Source organism: Bos indicus x Bos taurus, chromosome 8, assembly GCF_003369695.1.
Source record: "Bos indicus x Bos taurus breed Angus x Brahman F1 hybrid chromosome 8, Bos_hybrid_MaternalHap_v2.0, whole genome shotgun sequence".
Classification (NCBI taxonomy): Eukaryota; Metazoa; Chordata; class Mammalia; order Artiodactyla; family Bovidae; genus Bos; species Bos indicus x Bos taurus.
In genome coordinates this window covers 17,228,943-17,247,467 of record NC_040083.1, presented here as the reverse complement: position 1 = coordinate 17,247,467, position 18,525 = coordinate 17,228,943, and the positions used below count along the sequence as shown (strand labels likewise).

Here is an 18,525-nt window from a genome sequence, read left to right as displayed (position 1 = left end):
ATCCTTCACTAAAGACTAGCAGGCTTTTTATTTTTAAAAAATCAATTAACTTAATATATAAGTGGAAATATGAAAACAAAGTTCTTAAAGTTGTCACATGTTGGTGTAAACAAGTCCCTAACTGGAAGGCAATGACTTTATTTACTCAACACAGAAAACAACAAGTATTTATATAAGACTGACTTTTATCAGAGGTTAAAATTCACACCAAGTTCTGACAAAAGAGTCTAAAGATTAGGTAGAAAAAAAGATATGTGAAGGTATATTTAAAAGAGAATAGTGAACTGTATGAACATAATTTTTTTTTTAAAAAAGGAATACCATTTGTCCTACACAGTTTCATAAATGTATGCCATTAACAGTTATCATCTATGGTTATTTCTCATGTAACAACAGCAGCTGTTTGATTAGCCAATGTGCAGCAAAAATTATTCTGCAGGCTTAAGAATGAATAAGAATTCCATTCATGCACTTAAATGTTAATAAAAAAAGAACTATAAAAGATGAAATTCGATAAAAAATACAGTATTTTAAACTTTAAATCTGTTTGTAAATAAGATAAACATAATAAACATTTTTTCTCTTTATATTGCATATTTGATGCAGACATGTATATGAAGAGTTATATAATTGTGAATGAGCCAAGACAATTAGATTTTAATTTGATATTTTAAGTGTTCTTGATATAGTAGTCTCTTCTTGCATGTTTACTAATAGGAAAATTCCACGAGTAAGCTATTACACAGATATTTAATACCAAAACAGTTGTGCTGTAGCAATCAACCACATCAAGCTATGTTTTAAACTAAAAGAGAGAAAAATTTTATACAGTAATGGTAATGGATACTTTCTGAATCTCTTTTCAGGCTGAGTTATTTTGGTTTTTGTGATGTTATAATAGGTTGATAAACATATACAGTATCACCAATTTTCCATTAATATAGTGGTTTTAAATATCATACTAAAAACAGAATCTTATTTTAAAACCTAAAGTGAAGAGGAACTAAAAAGCCTCTTGATGAAAGTGAAAGTGGAGAGTGAAAAAGTTGGCTTAAAGCTCAACATTCAGAAAATGAAGATCATGGCATCCAGTCCCATCACTTCATGGGAAATAGATGGAGAAACAGTGGAAACAGTGTCAGACTTTATTTTTGGGGGCTCCAAAATCACTGCAGATGGTGACTGCAGCCATGAAATTCAAAGACGCTTACTCCTTGGAAGGAAAGCTATGACCAACCTAGATAGCATATTCAAAAGCAGAGACATTACTTTGCCAACGAAGATCCATCTAGTCAAGGCTATGGTCTTTCCTGTGGTCATGTATGGATGTGAGAGTTGGACTGTGAAGAAGGCTGAGCGCCGAAGAATTGATGCTTTTGAACTGTGGTGTTGGAGAAGACTCTTGAGAGTCCCTTGGACTGCAAGGAGATCCAACCAGTCCATTCTGAAGGAGATCAGCCCTGGGATTTCTTTGGAAGGAATGATGCTAAAACTGAAACTCCAATTACTTTGGCCACGTCATGCAAAGAGTTGACTCATTGGAAAAGACTCTGATGCTGGGAGGGATTGGGGGCAAGAGGAGAAGGGGACGACAGAGGATGAGATGGCTGGAGGGCATCGCTTACTCGATGGACGTGAGTCTGAGTGAACTCCGGGAGTTAGTGATGGACAGGGAGGCCTGGCGTGCTGCAATTCATGGGGTCGCAAAGAGTCAGACACGACTGAGTGACTGAACTGAAACCAAATGTATTTAGAGTGGGGAAAAATCAGTTGCTAAAACTTATAGGTGTCTTAGACTCTGAGAAAATATGTGCCAGGCAGAGATGCTATACAGAAGAGTAATGAATAAATATTAATTATTCAAAGAATGAAAAAAAATTATCTTTTAGAAGCAACACAGTGACTTCAATTCTCTTCCCCCTAAATTTCACATTAGAATATTGGTTCTCTTAATCTATAATGTCATATCTTTATTTTTATACAAATGATTTTCAATCTTAAGAGGGTAAAAAAATCTTTCAACTGATAATTACTACTCTAAGAATATATCTAGTAAAGCTAATTCCCTTGCTATTAAGGGGCAGTGCAAATACGTTTTACATTCTAGCTAACAACTGCTTCTACCAAACAAGATAACAAATAAGCTGTGGTTTTAAAGTAAAAAATAACTTTGTCAAAATTAACAAGATAATTTTAAGAATACTTTTGAAATAAATCAGTAAGATATTGTACATATATATCAGCTCTCCTTGATATATAGTACTTTGTCATTTGTATTTGTACATAATGAAGACTGCCTACATATCTTAAAACAAAAACACAGGAATATCCTGGGAAGATAATGGTGACAAAAGCAGAAGTTTTTGCATCTCTACATAAAACCAGGCAGAGCAATGAAAAGGAAAACGAAAACCCATGGACGACATTAAAACAAGACAAAGTAGAGGTATGACACAACCTCAAAATGTAAGCAAGTAGAACAAACCACTAACAAGTCTTAAGACATTCATAATATCAGCACTTCAGAAGAAGAAAATAAAGGGAAGCCAGGAGACGCCCCAAATAAGGTGATGTCAGGTGAGACAACTTGAGATAGCAAATGAAGGTGGGAGGGGTTTTGCCTCTAATAACAGCAGGTGAGTTTGAGCACAATAATGTCTCAAAGGAGCAGTTAGATCCTAAGCACTCCGGAAAGGAACCAGCCAGGGCTCCCTTCTAGGAGCCTGCGTGTTCAGTCGCTTATTCGTATCAGATTCTGTGACCCTATGGACTACGACCCTATGGACTGTAGCCCACCAGACTCCTCTTTCCATGGGGGTTCCCAGGAGCAAATATTGGAGTGGATTACATTTCCTCTTCCAGGGGATCTTTGCCACCCAGGGATCAAGCCTGTGTCTCCTGTGTCTCCTGCAGTGGCAGGCAGATTTTTTTTTTTTTTTTAACCACTGAGCCACCTGGGAAGCCCCTTCTAGAAGAGAGGTCCACTCAAAAGAATCACTTGGTTGTAGAATCAAAAGTGATCAGGACAGAGAAAATCAACAGATGGAAAGAGAAGTTCAAGAAAATGTGTAAGAGAGGGGAACAGATCTAGGAACTCTCTGAAAGCAAGGCACCATAATTTTGAACATCATTGGAGAACCAAAATACACAACAGAATATGAAGATAGAAAAGCTAATCTGAACTAGATTTCTTGTGAAAGTTCAGAAAAATAAGTCTCACTATGACAAATATATCTAGGTCAAATCTATGCTATAATGTTATAAATAAAAGAGAGATAAAGATTAAGGAACAGAATAACCCCTCCAGATAATAAAAGTATGCCAGAAAGACCCACGGAACATATCAAAACTATTACCTTGTATTGTAAAATGAGATTATAGTCATTAAGAAAAGTATATTAATACAAGCCATAAAAGAAAATATGAATCAGAATTAGGTATGAGGGGGCAGAATTCAGGGAAGAATTAAAAGGAAAAATATCACTCCAGAAATGAAAATGATAATAGAATAAATATAGGCATGAATAAACAGATAATGCCTAAGAGAAACAGGTGAAAAGGGAAAAAATTTTAATTCAAAATGAGGATAAAAAAAAGTTAGGAAGTGACATATATTGAAGATAAACAAAGACAAATGACAAATAACAGGAAATCCAGAAGAAAACCAAAAGCAAGGGCAAGAGAACAAATACTACAATAATTTAAGCAAATCTCTGTAAAATTAAAAAGAATGTGAAATTACATGATGAAAGAATACACAGCATATTTGAAACTATAGCATAATAACTAACACCAACACATACTCTACCAAAAATGACTGGAGTGAAAGGAGGAAGAAAAAACACATGATGATTGATATAAGCCAGCCTCAGGTATCACTTGGAGAAGGCAATGGCACCCCACTCCAGTACTCTTGCCTGGAGAATTCCATGGCCGGAGGAGCCTGGTAGGCTGCAGTCTGTGGGGTCGCTGAGGGTCGGACACGACTGAGTGACTTCACTGTCACTTTTCACTTTCATGCATTGGAGGAGGAAATGGCAACCCACTCCAGTGTTCTTGCCTGGAGAATCCCAGGGACGGGGGAGCCTGGTGGGCTGCCGTCTATGGGGTCACACAGAGTCGGACATGACTGAAGTGACTTAGCAGCAGCAGCAGCAGCAGTTATCACTGATTATAAACTGCCCTCACCCTTGTCTACTTTCTTTCACACTTTTTCACCTGTAATCAATTAACCTAAACTCGCACTTAGCAAAAACAAAAAAAGACTTAAGAGTTGAAAAAAAACAAAGACAAATTAAAAATGCAAGTAATATCTGTTTAAAAGGACATTAAACACCACATTTGCAATTGCTCGCTCATGAAAGTCCACCGAAATGACAAGGAAATTTTGAAATCTGAAGCACAAATAAGTGAGTGGAATTGACCTTGTGGATGAAGAAGGTTGCAACCTAAAGGCCTGTAGAAAACTAAGAAGCAACTTGATTCTAAGCAGAAACCCAAGTAATGCTTGGTAATGAAGATCCCAGTTTCCTCTGAAGACAGTGCAGAGGGGAAAACATGAGAGTTGGTCTCACAAATAGGCAACCATTCATTCACCAATGCCACAGAAGACTGGCAAAGCGCATGAGGCTCCACACTCAGGCATACCAAGCAGAGCGAAGGGCAGGGTGAACCTATGGAAACTGGAGGATTCATGGAAAAGCCAAATCCCACCAATTAACGAGCCTCCTCGGTAAACAGGGCTTCCAATCATTTTTTTAGTGTCTAACTTAGGAAAGCAGTTAAACATCAGCACAAGTTTAAGAAAATTTGAAAAACCATCAGATAGACAGCAAAACAAACAAGAAAAATGTTTAAATTGAAGGAACTAGAAGGCAAAAAGCAGAAGAAAACTTGAAAACAACAATTAAAAGTAACATCCTCAGAGAGGTAAAATGTTACATCCATGAAGCCATAAAGCACAAAGCCAAGACAAGGGCCAAGCAAGACTAGACAGATTTAGCCGTTAAAGAAAAACAGTAAAGTCTCTTTAGACTCAGGCAGCTTATTACTTACACAGTGAAAAACAGTAGTCAAAGGTGCCAAGCCGCCATGGCCCTTGGGTAGACTAAAAATGTTAGTCGCTCAGTCGTGTCCGACTCTTTGTGACTCCGTGGACTGTACCTTACCAGGCTCCTCTGTCCATGGAATTCTCCAGGCCAGAATACTGGAGTGGGTTGCCATTCCCTCCTCCAGGTAGGCTAACACCAAAGTAAAAGAAAGAAAACGGGCAGGACACTGCAGCTGAGGCACCAACGTCAGGCTGTCCCTACGCAAGCTTATAGCCTACAGCTGTGCCCTAAGTGGGGCAGGATAGCCTCAGGTCTCTAAGAAGCCAGGGAGGCAGATGGGAAAACTGCCTCAAGACATCCGTCCACAAAACAGAGGGCTTCCTTCAAGAAAAGGCAGATAAGGAAATGTTCTTGTGATGGCTCCCCACAAGACGGTCCAACCACACTCCAGGAGGATCACACGCAGACCACTGAGCCAAGACTTAGGCCAGGAGGTTCAAGCCCGGACTGCACGGCCCACCAGGATCCAGGCAAGTTCATCAGGACACCAGGGCGGAACCATGGCTCCACAGACACAACATACCACTACTTTTAAAAGGGAATATTCAGAGAATCAAAAAAAAAAAAACTTTCAGATGTTAAAAATGATAGGAGAAAAAATGTAATCAATGGAAGAACTGGAAAAGAATATTGACAAAATATATGAAAAAGCAGAAGATGGAAAAGAGACAGTGAGAAATAAGAATTTAAAAATTAGGCCACATCTTTGGAGAAGGCAATGGCACCCCACTCCAGTACTCTTGCCTGGAAAATCCCATGGACGGAGGAGCCTGGTGGTCTGCAGTCCATGGCGTCGCTAAGAGTCAGACACAACTGAGCAACTTCACTTTCACTTTGCACTTTCATGCATTGGAAAAGGAAATGGCAACCCACTCCAGTGTTCTTGCCTGGAGAATTCCAGGGATGGCGGAGCCTGGTGGGCTGCCGTCTATGGGGTCGCACAGAGTCGGACACGACTGAAGTGACTTAGCAGGAGCAGCAGCAGCCACATCTTGGGAGCTTCCTCAGTGGCTCAGCAGTAAAGAATCTGCCAGCAATACAGAAGACTTGCAGGAGACGTGGGTTCCATCCCTGGGCTAAGAAGATCCCCTGGAGGAGGAAATGGCAACTCATTCCAGTGTTCTTGCCGGGAAAATCCCATGGACAGAGGAGCCTGGCAGGCTAAGGCTCACGGGGTTACAAAGAGCTGGACGTGACTGAAACGACTGAGCACATATGCCCATCTTAACAAAAAGAGTTCTAGAAATAGAGATTAGAAAAAGTTAGAGGGAAGGAGCTTATCCAAGAAATGGTGTTAAAAAACTTCCCAGAACTGAATGATATGAATTTCTCCTTTAAAGAGTCTATTAATGATCAACTTGAGAATGAAAAAAGATCCATCGTATAATACATTATCAAGAAATTTCAGAATATTGGGAATAAAGAGAAGACCCTAAAAGCTTTCAAATCAAGCAGGACACACATTAAGTATCAAGACTAAAAATTATAAATGACTTCTCAATAGCTCGGATGGTAAAGAATCTGCCTGTGATGCAGGAGACCTGGGTTCAATCCCTGGGTAAGGAAGATTCCCTGGAGAAGGCTAACCACTCTAGTATCCCTGCCTGGGAAATCCCATGGACAGAGGAACCTGGTGGGCTACAGTCCATGGGGTTGCAGAGTCAGACACGACTGACACTTCACTTTCTCAGTAGTTTCAGTGGAAGCTGCTGCTGCTGCTAAGTCGCTTCAGTCGTGTCCGACTCTGTGTGACCCCACTGACGGCAGCCCACCAGACTCCCCCATCCCTGGGATTCTCCAGGCACGAACACTGGAGTGGGTGGCCATTGCCTTTCAGTAGAAGCTAAAAGAGGGCTTCTCTGGTGGCTCAGCAGTAAAGAATCTGCCTGCAATGTAAGAGATGCGGGTTCTATCTCTGGGTCAGAAAGATCGCTTGGAGAAGAAAATGACAACCCACTCCAGTATTTTCTCCTGGAAAATTCTGTGGACTGAGGAGCCTGGCAGGCTACAGTCCATGGGTTGAAGTTAAAAGGCACCAGGCAATGCTGTAAAACTGAAAGGGACAATGATTGCCAGCCTAATGCCAATGCTCACATAATGTTTCATTTGAGGATATGGATAGAACTGAGACATGCTGAGTCACACCAACCAATCAGAACAATTGATCATTTAAGCAGTTTTTCACAGGAAGCAGTTGGAAGAGGTACATCACCAAAATGAGGGAATAAACTAAAGAAGAAAAACAGGATTCAGGAAATGGGATATCAGCATGAGAGAGGTGAAGACCAACCGATCCAGAGTAGCGTAGGACAGGGAGTCCCAGGAGGAATGTCTTTAAAGGAAAAAAGATTATATGTTTGAACCTACCAACAAAGTTAAGCTCCTGGAGGGTAGTCAGGGTATAATTTAAAAGCTACTATAGACAACACTGAGCAAATAAAAGAATAAGGTCATTACAAAAGAATTCCCAAAAGCCAAAAACAAAAATTGGAACAATAAAGGAAATCTAATGACAGGTACCACACAACCCAGCTGTGAATAATATTTACAGAGTCTAAATAGTATAAATACTGAATGCTAATTTAACCAAAACCAGCATGTATTAGGTTGTCCAAAACGTCCATTGGGGATTTTCCATGTTACAGAAAAAACTCAAAAGCACTTTTTGGCTAACCCAATAACTGCACTGTACTGTGAGGATGAGAGAGGAAGCTACATTTTTAGGGAAGAGAGAGAAGGAATATAGCTTAATTTTCATATTCCAAAATAGATCAATAAATAAAACCTAAGATGGAAATATTAAGGAATGGCAAAAAATCATTTTACTTAGAAATACAAAGATAATCTATAAGAAGGCTAAAAGATTTCAAAGTGGTTACCTCTCAGTAGCAAGAGTTGGTACAAAAAGAATAGGGGAGTACTGTTTTTTGTTATAAGCCTTGGGAAAAAATTGTTTTGATTTAAAACTATCTACATATTATTTTTAAATACAATAAAGCAGTGAGTTAAAGATAGCAACCTAAGTTTATAAGCCAAAGTGAAAAATTCTAGACAGTATACTTACCAAGTGACCCTGACAATAAAGCCTAGGTAAAAGGAAAAAAAAAACTTGATTATTATTCATATCTAGCAACTATATGGGACCGTTTAGTTTGTTTCATTTTGAAAAGGGGAAAGAAAAGGGGAAGGGAAGCCCTAAGAAATACTTGAACTCAAAATACTTGGTGCTGTGATGTGCTAAGTCGCTTCAGTCGTGTCCAACTCTTTGAGACCCTATGGACCATAGCCTGCCAGGCTTCTCTGTCCACAGAATTCTCCAGACAAGAACCCTGGAGTGGGTTGCTGTGTCCTCCTCCAGGGGATCTTCGTGATCCAGGGATTGAACCTATGTCTCCAAAGTCTCCTGCATTGGCAGGCAAGCTCTTTACCACTAGAGCCACCTGGGAAGCAAAAATACTTGGTAACTTTCACAAATTTTATGGTATTTTCCATTGTAATCAGGATATTATAGCAGAAAGGAAAGTGAAATTGCTGTCACGTCCGACTCTTCGTTACCCCATAGACTACAGCCTAACCAGGCTCCTCCGTCTATGAATTTTCCAGGCAAGGGTACTGTAGTGGGTTGCCATTTCCTTCTCCAGGGGAATCTTCCCGACCCAGGACCCGGGTCTCCAACATTGCAGGCAGACACTTCATCATCTGAGCCACCTGGGAAGCCCAGTTATAGTAGAAAGGAATCTTGCGTAACAGTGAATGATTCATCTCTCCTGTTAATAGGTACTCATCCCAAGTTACACAGCTGGTTGGGGCAGGATCAGAACCCTCTGTTTTTAACTCTCATACCTTTTTCATTTTATCACAAATAAATGACAAAATAATGACTAAATATAATTTTTAAATAATTAAATATCAAGGAAACCGAATCTCTCAGCACTTTTTTTGATTTAAAAAGGGAGTCTACTTGAAGATAAAAATACATAAAAGTATCTATTAGTTTTAAGGTAAAGCATGTTGGTCTTTTAAACAATTAAACAGATACAACAAAAGGAAAGTATCTATAACCAAACTCTTTTCCTACTTGTTCTGACATAAAACTGGTAGTTTTTAAAACCTTCAAACTGCCATCTATATTTTGCCTAAATTGTGGGTTAACTCCTGTGTTATCTATCTTGAAATGGCATTGAAAAATGTGTTTTATTGCAATTTGTATTACTGTCCAAATGATTCTTTTACTCAGATAGCTAATCATGCCCTAGGATCTAATGATTTGCTGAAAGTAGGTTTTGGCAACAAGATTTATAAGGAAAAGATATACTTCCCGATAGTTTTAAGGAATTGATGGTGTTCAACAAAAGGATTTGGGAGGCTTAGGTGATTTCTCATAATTAGTAAACTACACTGGTCATCCAGTGATAGGTTATCAGGATATATCTTGAGCATGAGGATTAGTAGGAACATCAAAAAGTGGGCCAAGGCTTACTCAAAGGACCCCTTATACCAGATAGCATCAATCATTCAAGATTTAGGTAAAGTTCCTAGTCAAATATCATATTACCTGACTTTGGATGAAAAATTAGACTGCCGTTTTTTTTCCCTTTTAGTCACTAATTAAACATGAACTAAATTTTTTTTTACATTGGCAAAATGGAAGATTAGACATAAAATGAAACAGCACTCATATGTTTATTAATCAGTCTATTCCATGCTAAAATCTACACAACATTCCTACACCATAACAGTTTAAGACTCTGAACAAGACTAAACACCTTAGAGGTAGTCAATAAATACCTGTGAGCTGATGATTAAATGACAGCAGCAGATCAATATATGGTATTTTCTCATTACTTAGGCATTTCTAAAATAACCTTATTCCTATTCTCTAAAGCCACTCATTTGCAAAAACCTCTCATGTCTTTTAACATTACCAAAAAAAAAAAAAAGTTGATTTTCCAAAGTAGTAATCTAAGTAGCCTAATTTGTTCAACTCATTCTTCCTCACATACACCCACTCTAGTCAAATGTACTCTAAAGCATTCTGCACAGTGAATACAGCAGGCACACAATGCTTCATGAAGGTGGTGACTTTAATCAGCTACAAAGCACTCAGACCTCTTTCTCCTCCTCTATGTTGGATCACACAAATGTCATCTGCTGCATCTCATAATTAATAAGTAGCAATAAAGTTTATTCTGCACTACTTTGTTATCATTTTAACTTTTAGTGTAAGTGGAAATAGAAACTGATTTTTTTCATCTTGAAGCAGTAACTACGAGAACTATTTAAATCATACCCATGTTTCTCAGCCTAAGAGAAGCATTTCAAATGATACAGGCCTCTGTGCTTCATTACAAAGATTCAGCAAGAAAAAAGAAATGACAGGATTATTTAAAGGCATGTTCAGGAACAACAAAAATGAATTTGTAACTGCTACTCCATTGTTTCATATATATTATTTCCATAAGTGAAAAAGAAAGTGAGTCACTCAGTCGTGTCTGACTGTGACCCCATGGACTATACAATCCATGGAATCCTCTGGGCCAGAATACTGGAATGGGTAGCCTTTCCCTTCTCCAGTGGATCTTCCCAACCCATGGATCAAACCCAGGTTTTTCACATTGCAGGCAGATTCTTTATCAGCTGAATCACAAGGGAAGTCCAAGAATACTGGAGTGGGTAGCCTATCCCTTCTCCAGCGGATCTTCCTGACCCAGGAATCGAACTCGGGTCTCCAGCATTGTAGGCAGATTACCAACTGAGCTATCAGGGAAGCCCAAGTACTATTTTCATAAGAGATCCTCTAAAATTTATATATAATTAAGCCAGCTTTTATCCCTCTAAGTTCTTTTGTGTATAAGGAAAATCCTCCCACAACACTAACAGAACATGCCTTATAAATATACTATATTTGTTAGCAAATATAAAAACAACAGTTTCAGATTTATATTTTACAAAAAAAAATTTATTTTAAGTTAAGAGTCTCTACCTAAATTTATTCTGGTATCAAACAGCTACAATTAGTGATGGGACAAAAAGCATTCATAATTGTGGCAGCATGTTAATCTATTTACAAAAACTATACAAAATTAGATTAATTATTACATCCACTTATCAAAACTTCCTGAAATTAAATTCATTTTTGGAAATCTATCAAAAGTCCTCAGATCTAGAATGATAGTCTTAATGATTTTTAATTCATGGAATTATAGCACATAAGATTTTCAAGCAAAAACATCAGATGAAAGCCTGTACAATAAAATAGTCTCCTTCTCCTAACTGCCTGGAATGTAAATGAAAATGTGTGCCCTTTTTATAGAAGGAAAAAAACTGAACTAAGAGTTCGACAGTATCAAATACTTGTTAGAATGGTTTGCTGGAATTAAAGTTGGACAATTAATTCGACGTTGTTAAAAAATGCTTTAAACTAAGTCCTTATTTTTACTTTTTTATAAAAAAATCTTTGCTCAGCCACTTTGGATCTCTGCCTTGTAACAAAAATGTTGTTCAGTTTTTACTAAGTCCATACCCATAAAAGGCATCTTCAAAATGGCACATATTTTAAAAGTGCATATAAACATAACTCAACTTAAATTGTAAATATACCTAGGAGCAATAATTTAATATTCTATTGCAAAATATAGATAGCCTGAAGGCAACATGCTTGGTCAATCTATCATAAACTTTTTGGTTTGATGCCAAAATATTTCAAAATAAAGGAAAAAAATACTATGACTCTTTTTAGCTAATGGCTTTTTAGATATTAATTTTCAGATATACTAAATACTCATCTAACAAAGTATCTAGAGTACCCAATGATATGTGTCATGAATTCAAAAAACAACTACATAATACAAAAGTAACAACAATAACATGTATTTTAGACCTAAGATGAGTTTATCTAGTAAGAGTTATATAAGAAATATCAGGTAAGACCCCCAGATAAACTTTAGATACAAAATGATATAGTGTGGCATTGTTCAAACACATCCAATATTCAGACACAATTTAAATAAACTAGGCTGGCTTTTTTATATCACCAGCTTTCATCAGGGCTTTAATAGCTCTGGCCCTCATTTCAAGTTCAAGCAGCTCCAGCTGCTGTGCTGAAGGCTGAACATCTTCCGGCGGAGGAACAGTCAGGGTGGCGGCTTTGGGCTCCTTTGGACTGGACTCTGCAAGTCCCAGAATCTCGTTCACGCTTTTCTCAATGTCTTTCTCCAGGTCATCTATCTGACCAGCTTCACTCTGGACTGTATTTTCTGGGACCTCAGGAGCAGCTGCTTCTTCATTACAGGGGCCTTCTATGTCGCTGTCATAAGCGTCTGCATTTATACTGAGTACATCGCTATCTTCCCCTTTGCCTGTAACACACACAAAAAGGGACAGAATCATGTGACCTAAAGGCTCTGATCAAAATTTCCCTTCTATTTATCATGTAAGGGCTGCTTTGACCTCCCCCACCTCCCACATTAGAGTCCCAAATTCCATAAGCGTCATCCCAAACCCTTTTCCCCAGACTCCTCAACCTTTTTTTTTTTACCTGAAGAACCTTAATTTTCTGACCAGGGATCAAATTCAGGCCCTGGCACTGAAAGCACTGAGTCCTAACCTCTGGACTGCCAGGGAATTCCCCCATCAACTTTGAAAACATCTAATTTAATGTAAATCTTAATTATTTTTCATCCCAATTTACTAGAACATGGAAGCACTGGGAAATGTATACCATCATATGGATGTCCCTGACCAACTTTCCAAATTAAAATGTTGTACCACTTTAGACCACAGTGAAGCCTTGACATTACAAAATGTTGACATCCTTTGGACAGAATACTGATTACTGAGGTAAAATTCCACTCAAAAAGAAGTTTAAAGTACTCTGCCTTATAAACTATAAAAACAGAAAACTATCCACCAGTAAGCTGGACACCATGTGCACTGCAATTATTCCAAAGCCTTTCATATGCTTTTTCAAACACTTTGTTCTAAATCAATAAATTCAAGGAGAATGCCTAAGGCTACTTTCTAAGATAGAATAACTTTCATCAATAGGATTTTAATTAATGAAGTTAGTAAGCCATAATTTTTTAAAAATGCATTTGTTATAAGGCGTCAGTAACTGATGCTAAGAACGTGCATATAAACACGGATTGTAGCCCTCAACCACTATGGTCTTGGACCATTACTAAAGTCCACAAGTTAGTTACAACTTTGAGTGCTCCTCTATACCTCCAAGTTATTTATTTTAAATTCCTGATATGTCTTTTAAAAAGAAGGTAATGATCCCCCAATTGTTAGCTTTGTTAATTTTCCTATGGTAGGGAAAACATTTATAAAACACAGACTGACAGATGGAAAATTCTGATAATATAACATATAAAAATTCTACTCCACGGATTTTAAAGTAAATTATTTACTCACCTTAACTGATTCTCCTACATCCTAATTATTCAAAAACTACTCCCATTCCAAAATTAAAGTAGAAAATGAGCTAACAAAGTATGTGTCCACAAATAGAACTTGTAAAAAATAAGTTCCAATTTTTATCATTTAATGCAAAAGAATATTTTATATATCTCTCCAGAGCAAAAAATATTTCCAAATAGCTACAGAAAAAAATGAATATAGCCTTTTGTATAAATAAATAATGCTTTACATCTAAGTATTCTAATGTGAGACAACAAATTGAAGAAAAAAAGTGCTGCTAAGTTGTTCATAGTCTCAAAGTTAATTTTCATGCCTAACAGGCTTTACTCTAGAATTCTAAATCTGTAGTCACTGAGTGAAGAGTTTAAAATATAAGCTTTTAGAAAAATGTGATTGTTTTTTCAGGCTAGAAGTTGCTGCCTGATAATGAATGAAGAGCAGAATGTAATGGATGACTGGGGAGAAAGGGAGAGTCTCAAAGTTGGAATACCTGAACTCTAACCCTTACTCTGCTTTTAATCATATAATTTGGGGAAAATCCCTTACCTTCTCAGAGGTTCTCTCCTGTAAAAATTAAGGTAGATTGTCTTAGGATGTCCCAAAAGCCTAATTTTACATAGTAAGCTGTATATACAAAAATATATAAAATGGCAATATTTTAAACTGTTTTCCTTTTTTCTCCCCATAAGATTCAGGTATCATTTATATTTCACTTAATATATCTGTCAGCTGGATAATAATCCAAAAGAATTTCCTACTAGCCAATGAAAGTAGCCAATGAAAAATAAGTAACAAGTCAGTAAATCCTGCTCTACTAAAATTTTTTGACCAAAAACTCTTTATTGGCAACAGTTTTCTAGTGAAAAGAAGTACATTTACAAAGTTCAGGCGTTATAATTGAAGTTCACATATTACCTTAGGGATCAATGTATAACTAATCAACAACTATGGAATCTCTTATACGTTAAGTCACAAATGTTGAAGCAGCTGCATTTTTATGAAATTAGTTTGCTTTGAATCTAAATAAATGAATGAGTGAAACTTAGATATTTTCATTAAATAAGTGGATAATCTATTTTAGTAGATCCTGTAGATGTTTACATAGCAAATCATCAGCCTATATTTGCTCTCAAAAAAGACTACAGGGATATATGTGAGTATGTAAAAGTATTTGTAAGTGAAGGTATATTATGTTCATCCTTTTTTGCTCCTCTTTCAAGCACTTCTGAAATGGCTAAGATCTACTGAGCTATATACTCTCACTTAATTCAGATCACTCTTCAAGCCTATTTATATAAGCTACTCAAAAAGCAGCCACAGCTAAAGAGCTCCTCTGCCATAAACTTAAGATCCCCAGAAGGAGGAAATGGCAACCCACTCCAGTCTTCTCGCCTGGGAAATCCCACGGACAGAGGAGCCTTAGTGGGCAATAGTCCATAGGGTTGCAAAAGAGACACGACTTAATGGACTAAACAAGTTCATACAGTTATCAGCACTAGAGATTCAGGATCAAAATGTTTATACACATGCTCCCAATGTTTCAAAGGAGAAAAGTCTTGATGAAAAACTTTTTTCATTTATATTTTCTATGGGTTTGTTTCAAATGTTTTGAGAGAGCAGAGGTGGAACTTGCTTTACTTTTTTTTTTAATCAGAAACAGTAGTATACATAGTACTGGAAGAAGAAACAATCCTCTGTGAATTTGCTCTTCTCTGTTTACATTTAAAATGATTGAAATCCAAGTGACTGAGCTCTCTGTAGCACAGCATAGGTAAAAGCATCCTAAGTTCCATCTGCCCATCACACCTGCACGTAGAGGCCAAAGCTTTGTAGGATCTGTATCTGAAATAATTCAGCATAAGTGCTTCACTTCACAAATGTGAAAACAAGATAAGTGACTTGTAAAATGTAACCTGACAAACTATTTAAACATTTAAGATCATACTTTGTTATTTCACTAGTTCTTAATTTTCTTCATTCTACTGACTCATTTTTAAAACATAGTTTGCAAACATAAGAATACATTTTCAAAGATAATTTACTCTTATCCTCAATATCAGATAATTGTAGGGTCTTTTGTTACCAATTATGACCCTCCAATCAGAAGGGGTAAAACTTGTACACTCTTTCTAAAACAGTAACCTTAACCTGCTGCTGCTGCTGCTGCTAAGTCACTTCAGTCGTGTCCGACTCTGACCAATCCCATAGACAGCAGCCCACCAGGCTCCACTGTCCCTGGGATTCTCCAGGCAAGAAGGCTGGAGTGGGTTGCCGTTTCCTTCTCCAACGCATGAAAGTGAAAAGTGAATGTGAAGTCGCTCAGTCATGTCCGACCCTCAGCGATCCCATGGACTGCAGCCTACCAGGCTCCTCCGTCCATGGGATTTTCCAGGCAAGAGTACTAGAGTGGGGTGCCATTGCCTTTTCCGAACCTTAACCTAATATGCCTTATCTAAGTCCTCAAAATATCAGTGCAGTCATGGTTCTGTCCTTCTGCACCCCAACTCTGCATATGTGAAAGTAAGTGTGAGTGTGCATGCACACACATGCACATCTGTGCACAAGTGTGTTCAGGGGAGTGAGTAAATTTTAAGAGAATTCTACAAAGGAGCATTTTCAAGCTTTTACACAGGCTTAGGAGTCTGACAGTAACAAAACAATCTCAGGGAAATTATTTGTACTCCTCTAAGAGAAATAAAAATAGTTTCAGTGTATTCATGATGCTAAAGTAAGATCACTGAAATCCACCAAGAAAAATAAAAGACATAGGGGTTTGAGGTAAAATAATACAAATATAATTTAAGATATTAAGAATTCATACTATTAACTGTTAAAAACATTACTAAAAAAATGGCTGGGGGAAGAGAGCAAGCATAAAATTAGACCAAGTACTGAAGTCATAAAGCAGCAAAATAACTTAGACATGGTACATATATACAACATAATACTGCTCAGCCATAACAAAGAATGAAACAACATTACTTGCAGCAACATGGATAACACCCAAAAAAGATGTCCTTTTCATTATAGGGGACTGGAATGCAAAAGTAGGAAGTCAAGAAACACCTGGAGTAACAGGCAAATTTGGCCTTGGAGTGCAATACGAAGAAGGGAAAAGGCTAATAAGAGTTTTGCCAAGAGAACGCACTGGTCATAGCAAACACCCTCTTCCAACAACACAGCAGAAGACTCTACACATGGACATCACCAGATGGTCAACACCGAAATCAGATTGATTATATTCTTTGCAGCCAAAGATGGAGAAGCTCTATATAGTCAGCAAAAACAAGACCAGGAGCTGACTATGGCACAGACCATGAACTCCTTATTGCCAAATTCAGACTTAAATTGAAAAAAGTAGGGAAAACCATTAGACCATTCAGGTATGACCTAAATCAAATCCCTTACAATTATACAGTGGAAGTGACCAATAGATTCAACGGATTAGATCTGATAGACACAGTGCCTGAAGAACTATGGACGAAGATTCATGACATTGTACAGGAGACAGGGATCAAGACCATCCCCAAGGAAAAGAAATGCAAAAAGACAAAATGGCTGTCTGAGGAGGCCTTACAAATAGCTGTGAACAGAACAGAACCAAAAGGCAAAGGAAAAAAGAAAAGATATAAGCATGTGAATGCAGAGTTCCAAAGAATAGCAAGGAGAGAAATAGCAAGAAGAAAGCCTTCCTCAGTGATCAGTGCAAAGAAATAGAGGAAAACAATAGAATGGAAAAGTCTAGAGATCTCTTCAACAAAATTAGAGATACCAAGGGAAAATTTCATACAAAGATGGGCACAAAAAGGACAGAAATAATATGGACCTAACAGAAGCAGAAGATATTAAGAGGAGGTGGCGAGAATATACAGAAGAACTATACAAAAAAGAATTTCACAACCCAGATAATCATGATGGTGATCATCAACCTAGAGCCAGACATCCTGGAATGCGAAGTCAAGTGGGCCTTAGAAAGCATCACTACGAACAAAGCTAGTGGAGGTGATGGAATTCCAGTTGAGCTATTTCAAATCCTAAAAGATGATGCTGTGAAAGTGCTGCAGTCAATATGCCAGCAAATTTGGAAAACTCAGCAGTGGCCACAGGACTGGAAAAGACCAGTTTTCATTCCAATCCCAAAGAAAGTCAATGCCAAAAACTGCTCAAACTACCGCTCAATTGCACTCATCTCACACACTAGTAAAGTAATGCTCAAAATTATCCAAGCCAGGTTTCAACAGTATGTGAACCATGAACTTCCAGATGTTCAAGCTACATTTAGAAAAGGCCGAGGAACCAGAGATCAAATTGCCAACATCTGTTGGATCATCAAAAAAGCAAGAGACTTTCAGAAAAACATCTACTTCTGCTTTATTGACTACACCAAAGCCTTTGACTGTGTGGACCACAACAAACTCTGGAAAATTCTTCAAGAGATGGGAATATCAGACCACCTAACCTGCCTCTTGAGAAATCTGTATGCAGGTCAGGAAGCAACAGTTAGAACTGGACATGGAACAATATAGACTGGTTCCAAATCGCAAAGGAGGACATCAAGGCTGTATATTGTCACCCTGCTTATTTAACTTCTATGCAGAATACATCATGAGAAATGCTGGGCTGGAGGAAGCACAAGCTGGAATCAAGATTGCTGGGAGAAATATCAATAACCTCAGATATGCAGAGGACACCACCCTTATGGCAGAAAGTGAGAAAGCCTCTTGATGAAATGAAAGAAGAGAGTGAAAAAGTTGGCTTAAAACTCAACATTCAGAAAATGAAGATCATGGAATCTGGTCCCATCACTTCACGGCAAATAGATGGGGAAACAGTGGAAACAGTGACAGACTATTTTGGGGGGCTCCAAAATCACTGCAGATGGTGACTGCAGCCATGAAATTAAAAGATGCTTGCTCCTTGGAAGAAAAGTTATGACCAACCTAGATAGCATATTAAAATGCGGAGACATTACTTTACCAACAAAGGTCCATCT

General features: G+C 37.8%; 1 protein-coding gene across 2 annotated transcripts in view; it reads right to left on the bottom strand.

Moving 5' to 3' along the window:
- Positions 1 to 11,061: 11,061 nt before the first annotated feature.
- Positions 11,062 to 18,525, bottom strand: part of CAAP1 (caspase activity and apoptosis inhibitor 1) — a 71,746-nt gene continuing 64,282 nt past the window's right edge. The window contains exon 6 of one of the 2 annotated variants that reach the window (XM_027549098.1): positions 11,062 to 12,469. In XM_027549098.1, the coding sequence (XP_027404899.1) occupies positions 12,123 to 12,469 (347 nt within the window). In that variant the 3' untranslated portion in view covers positions 11,062 to 12,122. The remainder of the gene's footprint in view (positions 12,470 to 18,525) is intronic. The other variant, XM_027549099.1, reaches the window with a different exon arrangement.